The sequence below is a fragment of the Meriones unguiculatus genome, chromosome 4, assembly GCF_030254825.1.
Source record: "Meriones unguiculatus strain TT.TT164.6M chromosome 4, Bangor_MerUng_6.1, whole genome shotgun sequence".
NCBI classification, from domain to species: Eukaryota; Metazoa; Chordata; class Mammalia; order Rodentia; family Muridae; genus Meriones; species Meriones unguiculatus.
In genome coordinates, this window is record NC_083352.1 from 113886282 (window position 1) to 113905066 (window position 18785).

General features: G+C 51.3%; 2 protein-coding genes across 2 annotated transcripts in view; both read left to right on the plus strand.

The window, feature by feature from the left end:
* The first annotated feature begins 330 nt into the window (after positions 1-330).
* Tp53rk (TP53 regulating kinase) lies at positions 331-3489 on the plus strand. Its single transcript, XM_021638149.2, has 2 exons — positions 331-682; positions 2723-3489. Exons 1-2 carry the CDS (start codon positions 415-417, stop codon positions 3199-3201), a joined length of 747 nt encoding a protein of 248 aa, XP_021493824.1. The 5' UTR covers positions 331-414; the 3' UTR covers positions 3202-3489.
* Positions 3490-16860: 13371 nt separating this feature from the next.
* Slc13a3 (solute carrier family 13 member 3) overlaps positions 16861-18785 on the plus strand; it is a 65271-nt gene continuing 63346 nt past the window's right edge. Inside the window, exon 1 of the mRNA XM_021638162.2 lies at positions 16861-17023. Coding sequence (XP_021493837.1) covers positions 16913-17023 — 111 coding nt within the window. The 5' untranslated portion in view covers positions 16861-16912. The remainder of the gene's footprint in view (positions 17024-18785) is intronic.

An 18785-nucleotide genomic window follows, 5' to 3' on the forward strand; every position in this document is an offset into this window, starting at 1 on the left:
AAAGGAAAGAAAAAAGAAAAGAAAGAAAAAGGAAAGAAAAAAGATAAGAAAAAAGGAAAAGGAAAGGAAAAACTAGTAGAAAGGAGCAGAACATCCACAAAAGTTTTCCCAAAAGAACCTCCAACTTGGAGGCGGGTCCCAAAGCCTGAGCATCACCAACGAACTTCCGGAGAAAACCGATCAGTGAGAAGCTGTTGACCGAATGTTGCCGAGAGCTCACGGAAATAGCCGAAGAGCTGGGGGACGAACCAAATAGCGCGTCCGGAGAGGCTCGGCTGAGTCGGAAAGGTCGGGAGGCGGAACCACTCTCTCAGGGCGGCAGTGTGTTGGGGGCGCGGTGTTCGTGCCGGAAGAGGCCGGAGGCTTTCCGAACCGAACGGAAGCGGCGCGGCTGAGTCTGCAGAAGCAGAGGGCATGGCTAGCGCGTCGTCGGAGCCGGAGCCTGAAGGGGAGGCCGAGGCGCTGGCCGCGGCCCGCGAGCGGTGCCACCTCTTCCTGAGCGGCCTGGAGCTGGTACAGCAGGGCGCCGAGGCTCGCGTCTTCCGCGGCCGTTTCCAGGGCCGCGCGGCGGTGGTGAAGCACCGCTTCCCTAAGACCTACCGGCACCCGGCGCTGGAGGCGCGGCTCGGCCGGCGGCGGACGGTGCAGGAGGCGCGCGCGCTGCTCCGCTGCCGCCGCGCGGGTGAGGCGGACGGGACGGGGGGCTGTCTGGGACAACGGTCCGGATGGGACAGACGGGGCTCCGAGGCCCGGGGGACGGGATCGGACGGCAGTGCTTATGAACTCAGGACACGGCTCCGCAGCTGTCTCTCAACTTGTCGTTTAGCGTCCGGAGCCTCAGTTTCCCCATTTTCATCATTTCCGCTTACCGTCCTCCCCTCTCCATCTGGTAGCTTTTAAGTAGCAGGTGTCCCGACGGGCCCGTTTCTGGAGCTCGTATCTCTGGATTCAGATTCTCCCTAGGCTGCTTCCCACGTGGCCCTTTTCCTTTTATGTAAAGGGAATCTCAGGGCTGATGTGACCATTACGGCGTATGCATCACCTGTGTGTATGCTGACATGGTGGTCAATAAACGTCTGATTTCATTATATTGAAAGAATCAGACTTAACTTTGTAACCTATGTTTCTTTAATTGCCTTATAACTTATATTTTCAAGTTTTAGGTCCATGTTAATTAAAGCCTCTTAGTGCTTCTCCAGAGAGCTGAGGAATGTAAAAGTTTCTGACATTAGCCATCTGTGAGGGCAGAGATAAGGAAAAGAACAAGCAGAGATCTCTGCTAAATGGAGAGAAAATCACCGGCTGGCGCCTGTGAGATGAGCTTTATTTGGAAACTGGGCCAAATGGCCCCAGTCCTTCTCCTGACCTTTGATCCAAAGCCTGTAACCCCCACTCCTCAGAACAGACATGGTATGAGTTAATCACTCTCCCACCTGTAACTGTGGCTATATCTCATATGGCAGGAAATTCCAAACTGACTTGAAGATCAGATATTTACGACAGGGCTGACCAAACAAGGGTGCCCAGAACCAACCAATTATTTTAAAAGTTAAATACTTAATTCAATCATGAATTGCCAAGAAGGCAACCCCTAGAATTTCCCACGCCTTGTCTTTTACAAACCTAAGGTCTTTGTCTCCTGGTGCCACTCCTTGCTGACCAGCAGGGGTGACCCCATTGCGCAATGGTCAAAATGAACCTCTTTCGATTTTGCATTGATGGATGATTAGTTTCCTGGGTTCTCTTCATACCTTCTTATATTTAGGCTCTTGCTGGGCCTAACAATATCATTTATGTTTTTCTTTAAAAACCATTTACACCCCTAACAAAAACAAAAGACTATCCTCCAGAGAAACTAAGGCACAAAGAGGGAAAGTGCCCGAGCTTCCACAGCTACCAGGAGGCCTGTCTGTGGCCCAGAAGCACTGTTCCTTTGCTTTTTTTCTCCCTACTGGTTTTTAGGTGCCTACTTTGCACCAGAACACTGAAAGATGCCAGGCAATCTAGTGAAACCTGACAAGCCAGTACTTTCTTGCCCTGGCAGAGTTACTGGAGTTATAAAGTAGTGTTTATACTTTCTGTTTTACCTTCTAAGTTTTATCAGAAAACAATGGTGGCTACCTCCAATCTCATTGACAGGTCTCCAGTTTCTAGGAAAGTGTCCTGAACATGGTTGGCATTCAGGAGAGACTCCTGGAGTTAATTGGAAGTATTGCTACCACTTTACAGTTGTGGAAACTGAGGCATAGAGTAGCTAAGGAAACCTTGAGGTTTCACAACTAACAAGGAGGAGCTGGGATTTGAACCCACCTGTTCGACAGAGATGAGTCTGTGAGATGACACACACTTAGCCTTCTGTCTGTGTCCTTGTCAGGTAGAAACTGCTCAGACTGTTGGATGCTTTCCTCTGGCTTCTTGTGTTTTTTTTTTTTTGTTTTGTGTTTTTTTTGTTTGTTTGTTTGTTTTAGGGAGTAACAATGAATTCCAGTCCTAAGATGGCTGGAGAAAGGAGGAGCAAACTTTGATACTTCCAGACTTAGGTGGGTTGCTCTCGGGCCATAGTCCTGCAGGGCTTAAGCAGGGCAAGCTTCTGGATAAGCTGAATCATTTCCCACACATTCGTGGACCCTGTTTCAAAGTAGGTGAATGTAGACTGAACACCTGCGTGGGGGGAAGCCCGCCTTCATAAGGAACACACTCGCTAACCCAGTGTCCATTGCAGGGATAGCTGCTCCAGTTGTCTTCTTTGTGGACTATGCTTCCAACTGCTTATATATGGAAGAAATTGAAGACTCGGTGACTGTTCGGGATCATATTCAATCCACTATGGAGACTGAAAAAGACCCCCAATGCCTGTTCGGCTTGGCCAGGAGAATCGGGCAGGTTCTGGCTAGAGTGCATGACCAGGACCTCATTCACGGGGACCTCACCACCTCCAACATGCTCCTGAAACGGCCCCTGGAGCAGCTGCACATCGTGCTCATTGACTTTGGGCTGAGTTTTGTTTCAGGACTGCCAGAAGATAAAGGTGTTGACCTCTATGTCCTGGAGAAGGCCTTCCTCAGCACTCACCCCCACACCGAGGCTGTATTTGAAGAATTTCTCAAGAGCTACAGTGCCTCATCCAAGAAGTCCAGTCCGGTGCTGAAGAAGTTAGATGAGGTGCGCCTGAGAGGGCGGAAGCGGTCCATGGTCGGGTAGCACAGTGCTGTGGTGACGCTCACAGTGATGGATGCTGTGGACGTGGCTGGACCTCAGCAAGGCTGCGGGGTCCTTAAGTGGTCATCTGTGGCTCACTGTCCTCAGGGGTTTAATGCACATAAGGCTTGTTCTTGGCAGAACTGAGTGAGTAGCCCAGGCTGGCCTTGAATTCATAGCAACCCTCCTGCTTCAGCAAGGGTGGAGGTTATGAGCCACCGTGCCTGGCTTTGAACTGACTCTGTAAGAAATGAAACAACTGCTATGAATATATTTTTATATCTTCTTATATTTATTTTGTGTGTGTGTGGAGCTCAGAGCAACTTTTGAGCATCAGGTCTCTGGTTCTACACTATAAAATCTACAATATGGATTTAGGGTTTGAATTCAAATAATTAGTCTTGGCTGTAATATCCTTTACTCACTGAGCCATCTCACTGACTCACAGAATGATTTTTATATTAGTAGGAGGTATGGAGATGGAACATCGGTTGTTGGCTGGCAGGGATTGGGCTAAGTCTGGTTGAAGAGGGAGTGTAGCGACTGCAGCAACTCCTGGTGTATGTGTGAGTTTTAGGATTTCTGTGAAATACGGTCCGAAACTATCCCAAGATTGCCTCAGATTTGCGTGTGTGAGCCACCACACGATTTGACAGGAAGTGAGACTGGATATGGCTGACTTTATAAGACACCAATTTGTGTAACATTTTCAAAGACTTCTAAGGGCCAGAGAAGCTGGCAATAACTTTTTCAACGTGACTGAGAAGGCCTGGCCTCAGTTTCCTCACATATACATATAGTAAGGGTGGTTGTATGAAGACTGTGAAGCCCACAGGGTCAGCAGATCTCTAAGCTTTCCCTGTGCTGGCCCTGGAGATATGGAAGGAGGCAGGGGCTGTGCCTCCTTTCCTGTAGGACAGAAAGCATGGCGGTCTCAGTGGTGAGGAAAGGGGTGAAGAAAATGGGCAGTTGGGAAGCTTGGGGAGGTATTCCAGGGGAAGCATGGTCATGGGTGAGGAGGTTGGTGGGAAGTCCTGTGGGCTAAGGCCAATGTGGCTGGCATGCAGCACTTGAGGAGGAAGAGCAGAAATGGATGAGGAGGGTAGACAAGGGCCAGTTCATGCAGCGTCCCCCATGAAGATAATTTTCTTTGTGGGCATCCTAGGGTTTTTAACTGGGTGACAGCGTCAGCGTTTTTTGGTGCATTGGTTGCTGGCATACCGAGAGTTATGGATAAGAGTAAAAGAGAGGCATCCACAGGCTGCTGCTGCGTTCAGCCGGGACAGTGGCCTGGGGAGGAAGCAGTAGTGAGCATGTGGTAAAGCTAGTGTGTGGCCTCATGGTGGCAGCAGCACCGCGGATAAGTCTTTGCGAGAGCGGCTGCTGGAGGCGACGAGCACAGTGGATGCCCAGCAGGAGTGCTATCCTGCTCCCAGCCCTTGCCTGTGATGCAAGTGAGTTAGCCCAGAACTGGAGTCTCAAAGGGCCCCAGGGGACCTGTGCAGCTCCAGATCCTCAGTCTACATAGGAGCAAGAAGTGTTTTTGCTGAGATGAATCAACAGCCCCGGCAGCTTGGTGCAAAGCCCAACCTGTTTGTGAAATCTGACCCACCAGGAATGGTAGCTGGGACTCAGACCCAGGATTTGACAGTGCTGGCCCAGTGGAGGTTCACCAAGGTCTTTGCACAGGAAGCAACGGGCACAGTGGAAATGAAGGCAGGCGTAAAGTGACTGAGTGCCAGGGCCAGGGAAGTACAACACCGACACGTTCAACCCTGAGAGGACCACTGTCTCCTATAACTGCTCTCGCAAGCCGTCCTTGTGGTCACAAGTGGTGGCTGCTCCTTTAGAGCTTGGAATGCAGGGTGCCTCCTAGAAAATGTGGTAAATGAGATGAGCAGGCCATGCCCACAGAATACTACTGTGCAGGACTTGAAGGCCCCACTTGTGGTGGGCTGGGGTGGGGTGAGCTGTGGCTTCAAAAGCAAGAGCTGATTCTAATACTGGCTCCAGCAGAGCTTTTCAAAAACAGGCAGCTGTAAGCTGCCATAAGCTATACTTTGCCATTTTTTTTTTTCAAGGTATGTATGTAGCTTTAGCTAACATGGAACTTGTTAAGTAGACCAGGCTGGCCTCAAGCTCAGATCCGCCTGCCTCTCCTCCCAAGTGCTAGGATTAAAGGGTGTACCACCATACCTGACTCCCAGTTTGGTTTTTAAAACTTAAATTCTCTGTCTTGGCTAGTGAGGGTTTCAGTGCTTGATCAACTCTGCACCCAAGCAAGCACCTCACTGCCCTCCCAGACAGGGCGTCGCTGCCCGCCCAGCCCTGATGGACGAGCCCCTCACTAGCAGCAGCTCACCAACAGTTTGGGCAGTCACTTGTCTGATTGAGGCATCTGACTCCAGGATAGGGTCTGCCTTGTTCCAGCAGAGGTCACTCTGTAAGACAGGTAGACATGAAGAAAAGCTGCCCTGTGTCCACTCCTGGCATGCTCCATTCCTCCTCAGTTCCCTCTCCTCTTCGTTGTTTCCCCCCCTTCTTGAACCGCTCATCACCTCACCGCTGACACCTCACTGAGCAGGCGCCGCTTCTGATCATCCACACTGGCAGACACTTGAGTGTTAACTCAGTGCCACAAGCAAGACAAACAGGTGGCTCTTGCTTCCCTGGTTCCTCACCCCACCTCTTCACCCCCACCTAGGTGTTGGGCAAGCACTTTGGATCATGGGGCAGCCCCCAGCCACGGGGAAGTCCCTTTGACTGCCCTGGGGCCCCTGGGCACTGCTGAACACCAGGACTTCCTGCTGCCCGGCCCTGGATTCTTCCACACTCAGCAGGCAGATGGACACTTTGGGAAAAAAAAAGTTTTTAAACTTACATTGGGGGTGGGGTGGAGTGCACTACCGCATGTGGAGGGCGGGGGACAGCTTGTACAGGTTGGCCCTCCTTCCACCATGAGTCATGGCCTTGAACTTGGGTCTTCAAGCTTGGCAGCAGGCGCGCTTACCTGTTGAGCCATCTACTGGACCCTTTTCAATGCAGCTGTGCTGCCCCAGCGTCAGGAAGTTTGCTAGCTTTCCATGCATGTCTCCCTGCTGGTAGCTGCAGGCCTGGACCCCCTCCTGCATGTCTGGGGCCTCCTGTCCTCACCTGGAAAGAGCTCAGGCAGGGCGACCCTGAGGTGCTTCAGTAAACAGTGTTGGCTCAGGTCCCCACTGCTGTGCACACCTCCGAGTCACGCCACACAGGAGAGCACTGGGAGAGTGGAGCCAGGAGGTGGAGCAGCAACACCCTCAGGCAGCCCTAAAGCTGTGCAGCCAGATGGCTGCCAGAGATGTCCCTAGATGGGACAGGGTGGCCAAGCCTTTGGTATATCCAGTGGGCCTCCCTGGTGTAGGGCAAGGCTGCTCTGCCCACAGGTGGGAGACCCACACCCCCAGTGGCCTTACAGCTGGAGGCTGACTGTTATCCCTCCCTGAAGCCCCAGTCCTTCCTTGAAGGGGAGTTGAGGCACACATGAGTATGCACTACAAACACAGGTCACCACTGATGTGGGACGAGGTCAGAATTGTAGGCACACCATTGTGAGCAAGCGTCATGAAGCCATACAAGTGGTATTTATGGATACCAAAGACAGGCTGTGGCAGTCCATTGTAAGCGGAGTAGCCAAGCCAGTTCCTGCTTCCCTGGTGTGTTGTGCAGTAGCTCTGTAGGCAGCCGAGGGGAAAGCTGACTCAACTTCTTCATCTGGAAGAAGCTAACGATAGCTGTCTCCTCTCCCAGCATGCACTTCCAGCTTTCTTCTTGGCATCCCTTGCTTCTCCTCAGAACTTATCCCCCAGGAGCCTTTGAGAACCCCAGAGAAGATAGTCTGCAGGCCTTCCTGGGGTCCCCTAGGCACCTCTAACTTAACATGTCTCAAATCACAGTCCCACACTTCCTCTTTGTCTCCACACACACACTCAGCATGCAGGCCCCGCCTTGGGGCCCTTAAGCTTAAATTGTCACCACAACCTAGTGTCACTTGGAAAGAAAGGGATTGTGTACATTGGGTCAGACTGTGGGCATGTCTGGGCTGGGGTTTGTTATAGTTAATTGATTTGGGAAAACCCAGCCCACTGTGGGCAGCACCATTCCCTTGGCAAGAAGCATGTACCAAATAAGAATGGAGCACAAGCATGCATGCATTCCCTTCTCTCTGCTCTTGACTGTGAGTGTGATATGACTTGATGCCCCAAGCTCCTGCCACTGTGACTTCCCTGAAGTAGTAAACTATAACTTGGAATTGTAGCTAAATTAAACCCTCTCTCCCCTAAATTGCTTATAGGATTGAAACAGAACAGTACTCTTGTCTCTTTAGTTCTGGGTAGTCAGACCAGCAGCCTAGGAAGGACAGTGGCTCCTGGACCTGCTCCTGGAAGGATGGCAGGTCCTGTGTCCTGCGCTTGGTAATGGTTGACCATAGACCATGCATGCTCTCGCTGTGCTACTCTGCTACCAAAACTTGTGAGGAAGTGAACAGGAAACTTTATTGGAGAGTATCAGGATTGATGTGAGCCTTCCTCCCTTTACCCAGAACACACCCAGACACATTTACATATATGCATGCATATACACATACATATACACATATGCATGCATATATATTCACACACATGCATTTATATACATATATACACAGACACCTACATAACCACACCTGCATGCATATTAAACCACATTCTAATACATACATATTCACACACATGCGTGTGTATACATATACATACACACATGCCTACAAATACACCACATACATACACAGATGCACACATAAACACATACATATATATGCTAATACACAGAGAGAGAGAGAGAGAGGAGAGCCATACACACACAGGCCCCACCTTCCCACCAACTTCCCTGCTGGAGGCAAAGCAGAATGTAATCCTGGCCTGGGATTTGGAACAAAAAACAACGCGAATGCTGGGGGTCTGATGCGATCAAAGGCCACTTGTGTATACCCTCCCCCTCTGCCAGGAGTCAGAGTGCAACCCTCCCCATAGGAAGGAAAGCCCCAAGGACGAGCCCCTAGGAAACTAGGGGCTACTAATCCCAGCCCCCACCGGAGGGCTCTGCTGGGACCTGCCTCAAAGCCAATATTGCTCTTGGAGCCTGCAAGCGATATCACACTGGGGGATGCTGACAGTGGCACGGGGAAGGAGCAGGGAGGAGCGGCTGTCCTGTGAAGGAAAGCCGAAGTGGCTGCCAATGCCCCCTCCCTCCTTCCTGCTTGGTTTCTTTGCAGCATTTAGCATTGTGAGGCTTGCTTTAAAGTCTCAGGTTTGGCCTCCTGTCTTTCTTTCCCCACTCCTCTTTTTGAAGCAGGGTCTCACTATGTAGCCCAGGCTAGCCTCAAACTTGTGATTCCCCTGCCTCAGTTCCCCAGGTACTGTCCAATTACTCTGGCATCTATTTCCTACATGAAGCTCTTGAGCACAGTTTCGTCAGCAGTGGACCGAGTCCCGGCAGAAATCCCAGGCATTCCTTTCCCTGACATCAATAACATGGTCGTATGACAGGTGCCTCCAGTCACATCCAGTTTGCCCTGGGTGTCATGGGCCCAACCCAGCCCGGCTCAAGAGGTCTCTTTGGACAGTGTGGCCAAGGGTGAGCAGCACGGGCCTGTGTCACTGCCAGCATCGCTGAGCTTCAGTCTCTTGCTCTGTGAAGAGGGCGATAAAAGCCTCACAGGAAGCCAGGGACACAGGAGAGGAGAGGAGCCAGGCAGCACTGAGCACGGTAAGAGCTGGGAGGGTTTGACCTGCCTAACAGGGAAGACAGAGGGAGGCAAGCAGGCTGGCTCCGGAAATAGACTTCTGGGCTCACTAATTTCAAGTTGCTGTTGCCACATTTGAGCCACAAGACAGAAAGCTCTGTTTTTGAGGCCAGACATTCTATTCCTGTCTCTCCACTTGTCCCACCCAGGGTTCCTTCCAACACTCTTGGGCCCCAGCTACATGCTCTCCGACCTCAGGGAATGGGTCAGTTTGTATCCACCCACCCACCTCAGGCTGGAAGATCCAAAGTGCCCTTTGCAGGCCCGGCCTCCCACTCGAGGTTGCCTGTGGCCTTTGATGATGCCGAGCTGGGGCAGCTTAGGGTCATGAGAGGAGGTTTCATCACAGCCTGGGACAGGTCTACCCAGAAGTCCCTTGCCCCTGGGATTTACGGAATGCCGCGCTTGCCTGGGTTGGGGGATGAGCCTGGGACCTCTCATCAGCCGCCTCACCCTCTCAAGGCATCCCGGGCTGCAAGTTCACTGTGGCTGTGCTCTTTGCTCCTCAAGGCACTTAGCCTCTTCCCGTATGTTCCTTGACCGTGTAGGCTTACATAGATTTTATTTAAAGGGAGAGCTTTTAAAAGTCGCAGATGACGTGAATTATTCACGTCCCCAAAGTCAAAGGTAACAGTGAGAAAGAACAAATGGACCACAGTACCACCTGATTCTGGCAAGAGACCAAAGTCTATGGCCCCAACCCAAGTCTGTGATTCGAGTTCTCAAGAACCCGAGGCAGGAGGATTGCCATAAGTTGAAGGCCAGCCTGGTTTACAAATCTCAGTCAGTAAAGTGTCTGCCACCGTAAAACTGAGGACTGAACTTGCTCCCTAGCACCCACATAAAAAGCCAGGTACACTGGTGTGCCCTTGTAATCCTGGAGCTGGGAGGTAGAGATAGGAGGGTTCCTTATGTCAGCCATCCTGGCTTTACTGGTGAGCCTCAGGACCCAATGAGACATCCTTCACAAAAGTTAGAGTAATCGAACAAGATACCCAGTGTCAGCCTCTCCCCTCCACAGGCACACGTGTGTACACATACCTGCAACCTCCCCCCCACACACTCAAAGCGGCACCACGCCTATCAGCCCAAAATGTAAACAGTCTTAATATCTGTCATCTGACGAATGAATGATAAAATGTGTCCTATCGCATAGCAAAGACGCAAAACAGGGATTCGCATGGAGAATGTGTTGGGTAGGGAATGCATCCAGCAAAGAACCCACCCAGATCCACCCTATTGGAATCTATTGATGAAGAGCCATTCAGAGCAGGTGGAACTCTAGAGATGGGAAGTAGGCTCTCAGTTGCCAGGGGCTGTGGGGTTTCTGCTCATGGTGTAGAACTTCATGGTGGGGGCACGAGCATCCCTAAGTCTCCCAGGGGTCCCCAGATGAGGCCAAGGTTGGGAACCACTCTGCTGGACATTTCAAGGATGCTAACAGTGGGGATCAGCCTGGAGGGTGAGCACACACAAAATGTTGAAGTTTACAGTACCTTGCAAGAACCTGGGATGGAGAGACACACTGGCCGCAATGGCTGTGTCCCACGTTATCACCAGCATCGGTGATCTTACGCCTGAGAAAGGCACGCATGACTGTCCCTTGGTGGCTGTGTTTCTGAAGTATCAGTAAGCACAGGAGTTCAACTGCCTCATACAGCATGCTTTTTAATATAGCTTTTGCACTTCTCCCTGCGTTTTATGTCAGTCTTGTGACTCATGGGCCCAATGTAATATAAACTATGTAGTTGTTTCATTGTACCTTCCAAAGAAGGAGAAGGAAAACCTGCGTATGCTCAGAACAGGTGTGATATTTGCTCCTGGTGGGTGGTTGAATAGGGACGTCATGAGCCCTTGAGTATAGAGGACCAGCCATACTGTGGGTCATGGCTCTACAGGGCTTGGCATGTGAACTTGGGCTATACCACTAGGCTTCAAGTCCCCACTTTGTGTCCTTGGATAAGTTCGTTGAGCTTTTTATGTCTCTTTCCCCCTCTGCAAAATGAGGCATCTGGGGGGCTGGAGAGATGGCTCAGAGATTAAGAACCCTGGCTGCTCTTCCAGAGGTTATGAGTTCAATTCCCAGCAACCACATGGTGGCTCACAACCTTCTAGAATGAGATCTGGTGCCTTCTTCTGGCATGCAGGTCTACATACAGACAGAACATTGTACACATAATAAATAAAATTTTTTTTTTATGAGGCATCTGAGAACCAGTTTTCAGAGTTGAACTTTCAATGGCTTAAGGTGTGGAATACTGTTGGGACTGAGCCGGGCTCAACAGAAGAACCCAGGGAGTGCTGGCTGTTGGCATTCATGAGTAAGAAGGATTGAAAGTGACACTCTGGAGCACATCACACAAATGAGGAGCTTCATTAATCCCTGTCCTACTTGCCATTCTGTTGCTGAAACACTCTGACCAAAAGCAGCTTAGGGGAGAAAAGAGTCTATTTCATCATACACTTCTACTGTCACAGTCCACTGTTCAGGAACTTGAAGCAGAAACCATGGAAGAATGCTGCTTGCTAGCTCACTTGTTCCCTGGCTCACGCTCACCTAGCTTTCTTATACATCCCAGGACTTCCTGCCTAGGGAATGGTGCTCCCCACAGTGGACTCCCTGCTACATCAATTACCAATCAAGACAATCCCCTACAGACACACCCACAGGCCAGTTTGCTCTGGAAAAATCCCTCTTCCTAGGATTAAAGCTGACGACTAGACAATTCCCTCCAACAGCCTGAACTGTAGCTACATGTTTCCATAAAGCCAACACTTATATGGTTCAAGCACTAGATATACAGAAATTTTCTTGTGATAAAACTCATGAGTACCTTGACACCATGAACAGAACAGCACAAAAGAGTCAAAACTGTTATCTACCTTCTAAATTTTACTTTTTCTTTTCTTTCCCTTTATTTTTTTCTTTCTTTTCTCTCTCTCTCTCTCTTTTTTTTTTTTTTTTGGAAGGGGCATATGGGGAGGGGGACAGGGTGTCATGTAGCCCAGCCTAGCCTCAAGCTTACCCTGTAGCTGAGGCTGCCTTGAACTCCTTATCCACCTTATCCACTGGCTCCTACCTCCCAAGTGCTGGGAGTGCGGGTATGTGTGCACTTAACAGGCAGCTTTTACTTTATTTCCTGGTAGAGCATTGCTAGAATCTAATTAGATCTAATTAGAATCTAATTAAACTCTAATTTGATCCCTTCCCAGATGCAGCAATTATATGTGTGTGTGTGTGTGTATGCACATGTACATATTCTCCTCATGGTGGGTTGGGGAGGTGGTTTAGTCGGTGCTTGTCATGAAAGCGTGAGGACCTGAGCTTGCATCTAGATCTGGAGAGGCAGAGACAGGAGAATCTCTCAAGTTCACTGGCAGCTAGCCAACTGAAACTCCAGGCTTCCTGAGAGATCCTATTGAGGAAGACATCCGTATCAACCTCTGGCTCCCAGGTAAACATGCATGCACAGGCACCTACATGCAACTACACACATGAGCATGTACATCCAACACAAACACACACACATCACCACCATCACCACCAGGTTGAGCCTAGTCCCATACTCCCACATTATTCAAGGTTGGGCGAAATTTTACCCTGAGACAGGCTCTTTCTGGTTAGACCAGGCTGGCCTTGAATTCTCCAAGCACTGCCTCGGCCTCAGCAGTTCTGGGGCTGTAGGCACATGCCTCCACACCCACTGCCTTTTCTTGGTGCAGTTTTACCCAGCCTCGTGAGGGGCTCCGAAATCGCTACATTCTATGCAGCAATACTCAAAGTCATCTTTGGTAGCGCCGTAGTTCTGATTGACATAGGAAGTTTACAAGATATTACTGGGGCCCTGGGCAGATGGCTTAGCCCTTAAAAGCTAAGGCTCACAACCAAGAGAATCTGCCTCTGCTCCACCACCCGACTCCACCAAGAAAGCAGGATGTAACCAGGAAATACAATTTGTAGAGAGCCGAGGACAAAAAGGAGCCTGAATGAAACAGTGTTTCTCACATGTGTATGTGTGGGTGGTTTGTGTGCATGTGTATGTGTGAGTTCACACGTGTAGGCGAACCTGTGGGGGGGTGCATGTGCACGTGTGTGTGTGTGTGTGTGTGTGTGTGTGTGTGTAGACACTAAGATTCTTCCTTCATCGCTCTCCACCTTGTTCATTGAGGCAGGGTATCTCACTTGACCCCAGAGCTACACGGCTAGTCTTACTCTTGGGGATCCCCTGCCTCCACCCTCTGAGCCCTCAAATGACAGGAATTAAACACATCTGGCATTTATGTGGGCTCTGGGGATCTGAACTCTGGTCCTGACGCTTGCATAGCAAATGCTTTATCCGCCGAGCCAGCCACGTAAGGAAGTACATTTTAGCAGACATGACAAGACCATTGAACAGAGGAAAGTCCCTGCTGCTCCAGGTCCAGACCAACTGCCTAAGAGCAAGAACCTCACCCCAGGCAGCTGAGGAGGCGGCCGTGTGCTCCACTGTCAGACTGGCAGGAACAGAGGCCACTTACAAAGGAGGCCTGCTCCTGCCTGCTGCAGTATTGTGGCATTCACCATTCACAATGACAAGACACCAAAAGGAAGGGATGGAGAGGATCCCTGGGGAGGAAGAGGCCTCCCTCAGAGCAGGAGCGGGGCAAGGAGTCCTGAGAACCAAGGGGGAGGCTGAGCTGGTGCACACACGCCTGTTTCACAGGAATAATGAGACTGAGCAACTAAGAGGCATCCTTGCTCCCAAGAAGTTCAGACTGGGCCTACCAGAGGCTGATTGAGGTGTGGCATATCTAAGAGTTAGCCATGCCTGGCATTTCAGGCCTTCAAAAATGTACAGGGTCACAGCCTTGCTGCCATCAGATGAATGACAGCAGGCAGCGCTAGCTAGTAGACTCTTCCAGGCCCAAGATATGGGGCAGCCTTGGTGGGAACAGGTAACCTCCCAACAACCATCAAAACCTGTGGCAACTCCTGCCGCTCCCAGTACAGGTGCTGGGAGCCAAAGAGCTCTGGCTTCCTCATGCTCCTGCCTCAGAGCTTTGGAGACAGAGGCCGATGAGGCTACACAGAGGCTGAGGCCCAGGATCTCCCCTCTGAAGGGAAATGGGATGGACACCATTCTCTGCTGACCCTTCACTCAGAATGTCCACGGTGCGTTCAATGATTAACAAACAAAATGTGACTGTGCTAGCTCTGTTAGTAACTGATCTTGTAGAGGATCAGAGTTCGGTCCTCAGTGCCCACACCAAGCAGCTTATGACCAAATCACCTGCAACTCCAGTTCCAGGGAATCTGATGGCCTCTTCTGGGCTCTGTGGTCATTCATGTGGCAGATACTCACAGACACATAGATTAAAAAAAAACAAAAAAAACCTATTTTAAAATATGACCATCGACGGGCAGTGGTGCTTTACGTCTTTAATCTCAGCACTCAGAAGGCAGAGTCAGGGGGATGTCTGTGAGTTCGAGGCCAGCCTGGTCTACAGAATGAGTTTTAGGACAGCCAGGGCTACACAGAGAGACCCTATCTCAAAAAACCAAAAATGAAAATAAAAATGCGACCATCAACAGAATCAATAGATATGGAGTTGGCTTAGGTTTTTTTTAAATCTGGGGACTTAAAAACTTGGACAAAAATGAAAAAAAAAAATTTAAAGAATAACATTCATAAGTAAATGGGACCATTCCTTTGAGACTTGAAAACCGTGACAAACTAATGAAGACGAAGATGCTAGGGTCAAATGCATGACCTCACGCACAGGGACTGAGCCGTGCAGCAAGCGGACACAGTGAAAACCAGAGACAGGCTATTTAGGGTCCCTAGACTGGAACACACAGAGGGAAAAGGCAGAAAAAAAATGTGGAAGAATCTGAAATGTGCACGCGAACACCAAGCGCTCCAGCGTAAGTATTGCCAGGGCTGGAAGGGCAGGAGAGGGCGTGGAGAGAGGGAAGCGTCCGGAGGGAGGGTGGTCTGTGTCACAGCAGGTAGGAGACATGTCTGCATGGGTCTGAGGACCTCAGTGGACTTCGAAGAAACAGGCACAAAAGAAGCCCGAGCCAAACCCCAACCAAGGCCACACACTGAGAGCTCGTCACAGCTCAGATGGACTCCATCAACAGAGAACTGGGATGAAGGCTGGCTCATTCATTCCTGGAACCATGGAGATGTGAGCACCAAGGCTCTCTCCCTCCCCCATTCCTTCCTTTTCCCCTTCTCTTTCTTGAGTATTTTTTATTTGAGAGAGAAAGAGAGATAGAGAGAGAGAACAAGGTATGTGTCACCACTTGGTGTGTGTGGAGGTCAGAGGTAAACTTGTAGGAGTTGCCGCTGTCCTGGGTCCCAGGATCAAACTCAGTTCGCCAGGCTTGAGATTGCCTTTCTTGATCTGCTGAGCCATCTCACTGGCCCCTCTTAGGTATTTTTTTTTTTAACTTCTGTGAGTGCGCGCGCGCGATAGGTGTGCATATGTGTACATGCATGTGAGAGCGTGGGCATGCACAAACCCCAGCACGTGTGTTGTCATAAGACAGCATTGGTGTTGGTTGCCACCTTGTTTGAGAGAATGTTACGTTTATGTGGCTATATCGAAGTCAGCCAGGATGACAAGAGCTTGGGTTCTCTAAGCAGGGTTGAGACAAAGATCCCAGTACCGTCGGAGGTCCAAGTGTGTGCAGAATAGCAGCATGGTTAGAAACAGATGAGGAAGAGGAACACGCAGATAAATAGGCCTTTCATACTTCACAGAAGCTGGCAAGATGGCAATGCCCATAGACTATAAGCTGCGCATATGCAACGCTTTTCTGGACCAAAAACCCCACAAAAATGACAAAAAGCAAGAAACTTCCCAGCAAGGATCGTAGAGCGCAGTCAGGCCTCCTGCCTCTTGCTTTGCATGCGCAAGGCCGTGTGTGTGTGTGTGTGGGGGGGGGTTGCTTCCCAGCATCTCAGGGAAGTAGAAGAGTCGGGATGCTCTGATACGGCAAACAAAGCTTGTGAGGGTGCCGAGAAGCTGGGGGCCCTCACCATGGGCTGCTGGCAGAAAGGGAAAAAGTGCAGAATAGGAGGAAAGAGTCCCTGGTTCCTTAAAACTGTAGAGGTTGGATCGTAAGCTGACCCAGCAGGCTGCCCGTATCGCACACTTCCATAATGCCAAGGCTCAGAAAGCAGAGGCAGGGGGATGGAAGTTAAAGGTCATCCCCAGCTGCATAGGTCTTAGGCCAGCCTAGGCTAAATTAGAGCCTGCCCTCAAACACACACAACCAAGCAGGCCACGGCAGCTGTCTCTGTGAAGGGAAGACTCCTATTCACAGGTGACTGGGCCCTTTGAGCTAAGCACTCTCCTTTTTTTTTTTCTTTCTTTTTCTTTTCTTCTTCCGAGACAGGGTTTCTCTGTGTAGCCTTGGCTGTCCTGGATTCGCTTCATAGACCAGGCTGGCCTCGAACTTGCAGAGATCCGTCTCCCTCCGCCTCCCTGAGTGCTGGGATAACAGGCGTGCACCAGGGGGCCCGGGTGCCGCACCATCTCATTGAAACTCCTCACCAACCTCCAAGTCTGGAAGAGTCTGCAGGCATGGTCGATAAAGTCCACTTGTGAGTCAAAGCAGCATGGTCTGTCCCGACAGGGTACGGACTGGGGTGACAGAGCTGAGGCCCCACCCGGTCTTTGCTCCATTTCCCAGAGTGAGTCCGGAGTGAGGCGCTGGGGGTTGGGGTGGGCTCGGGGGAAGGAGGGGGGCCCTTCCCTGCTCCTTGCCCTGGGACTCTCCCCGGCCCAGGAGGCGCGGCCAGGGCGGTTCCGCGTGGCTCCTCCCCGCCCCTCGGGGCTTTAGGTCCCTGCTGGCCGCTGAGGGGCAGTCGGGCCGCCCGGGTCTCCGGCGATCGCGCGCGGATGGCGGCGCTAGCGGCGCTGGCCAAGAAGGTGTGGAGCGCGCGGCGCCTGCTGGTGCTGCTGCTGGTGCCGCTGGCTCTGCTGCCCGTGCTTTTCGCCCTGCCGCCCAAGGTATGGTGGCCCTGGGCGACACCCTCCCCGCCTGGAGCCCGCCTCCCGCTAGGAGCACCAGCTCCTCTTCCTTCCTCGCCTGTCCCTGGCTTGCCTCTCTCGGCCCTCCGACTCTCCCCACTTCTGCAGCAGCTCTAGATTCTGAGCTCTAACCGCTTGCTTGGTGCTGTTGGGGCATCTCTCTTCTCCGTCTTTCCGAAGGACAGCTGTGTGACCTGCCGCCAGTCACTTAACCTTTCTGAACTTTGGTTTCCTTACCCCTAACTAAAGAGAGAGACTGTGATAACGCGACACAGGCTCATGTGTGAATATAAGGTAGTCAGCACACATGGGTATCTTAGAACTAAGCCTGGCGTGTAGCGCCCAATTTTTGCTCTGTACCAGTTGCTCAGAGGTTAGAGAACTACGCCTTTCTGGGTGCGTTCCAGAGGAGTCACCCGTCCGGCGTCGCCTCCGGAAAATCCCCTCAGAGACCCCGCTCAAGCTGGCACAACTACGGTTTGGGGACAGCAAGGGACATTCTCAGGGTGACTCAGAGTGGGGACCCAAGTGCTCATATCTGAGAGCCCTTGCTGCTCCCAGAGTTCAGTGTGATCTCAGAGGGAAGGCTGGGGTGAGCCCAGAGCTCACACCCTAGGGGTCCCAGCACACCTGTGCTGAGTCCCCAAAGGGCACCAGGTCCATCACACTAAGTCGCCTGTCCATCTCAGTGCAGTACTGAGTGGGCTAGCCAACGTTCACAAAATAAAGGAGAGGTGTCAGTGTCATTTAACTCGTGACACCCAAGAGCAAGGGGCTGAGCTCCGCGGAGCTGTCTGCAGAAGGCCTTCCAGCATGCCTGACAGGAAACGGTGACCCCGGGTGTGCACAGCGAGTCCTTTAGTGCTGACTTATCCATCCCATCTGACTCTGTTGACATTGATGAGAACAAATAAATGACCTCAGAAGGAGTGGGTCACCCTTGCCAAGGTCAGCGGAGCCCTGGGTGAATTGCTGGCCCTGGGGGTTCCCCAGCGTCCTTCCTTCTCCAGGTCTCTATCTCCTTGGTTTTAAAATGGGGTGATCATCTCTCTGCCTCTGGGAGCCAATGTAAGGTTAGATGAGGTTGGTGCAGCAGGGTTGAGGAAAGGTGGATGGTCAAGCCAGGACACAGGTCTTGAGGCCAGGAGAGGCCTGGATAGAGGTGGAGGACGCATAGAAACAGTATCTCTGCAGGGTCTCATGGTTGCTGGGTGGTCTGCCCCGGAGGCGAAGTTGAAAACCCAGGAAGGGGTCTATTGGCATGGGTCTCCAACAAGGTCCTGCCAAGAGAGAGGACACTCCCACTCTGGCTTTAGCTGGGTGAGGCAACTGCAGCCACTTTAAGTTTTGCTGGCGAGTGAGGCCATCCTGTTGAGGAAGAGTCTCAGGCTAGACACTGGGAAAGTCTCCTCTGCCATCCACTCAAGCAGGGCGGTGACTGCATTTGCCTTCCTGCTTGACAACTGAGAGAGCGAAGAAGGCTCAGTGGGCTGGGAAGCCTGCCCAATGCAGCCCAGGGTAGCCACAGGCCTGGGATAATCACAGGCCTGGGGTAACCGTGAGGGTAACTCAACACAAATCTCAAACTTACTTAGGGCACCACGAGATTTTTATACTTTACTTTTGGGGTGACTCAATGGTGAGGTCCTCAGGTGTTTGTAGACGACATGGCATGGGCAGTGTCAGAAGGTCACACACGCTTGGTGGGGCTGTGGGCATGGGGCTGGCACCTTAGTTATTC

Coding starts and splice junctions, on each gene's coding strand:
- Tp53rk (XM_021638149.2), top strand. CDS start 415: ATGGCTAGCGCGTCGTCGGAGCCGGAGCCTGAAGGGGAGGCCGAGGCG. Junction 683..2,722: donor GCTCCGCTGCCGCCGCGCGG/GTGAGGCGGACG, acceptor TGTCCATTGCAG/GGATAGCTGCTCCAGTTGTC.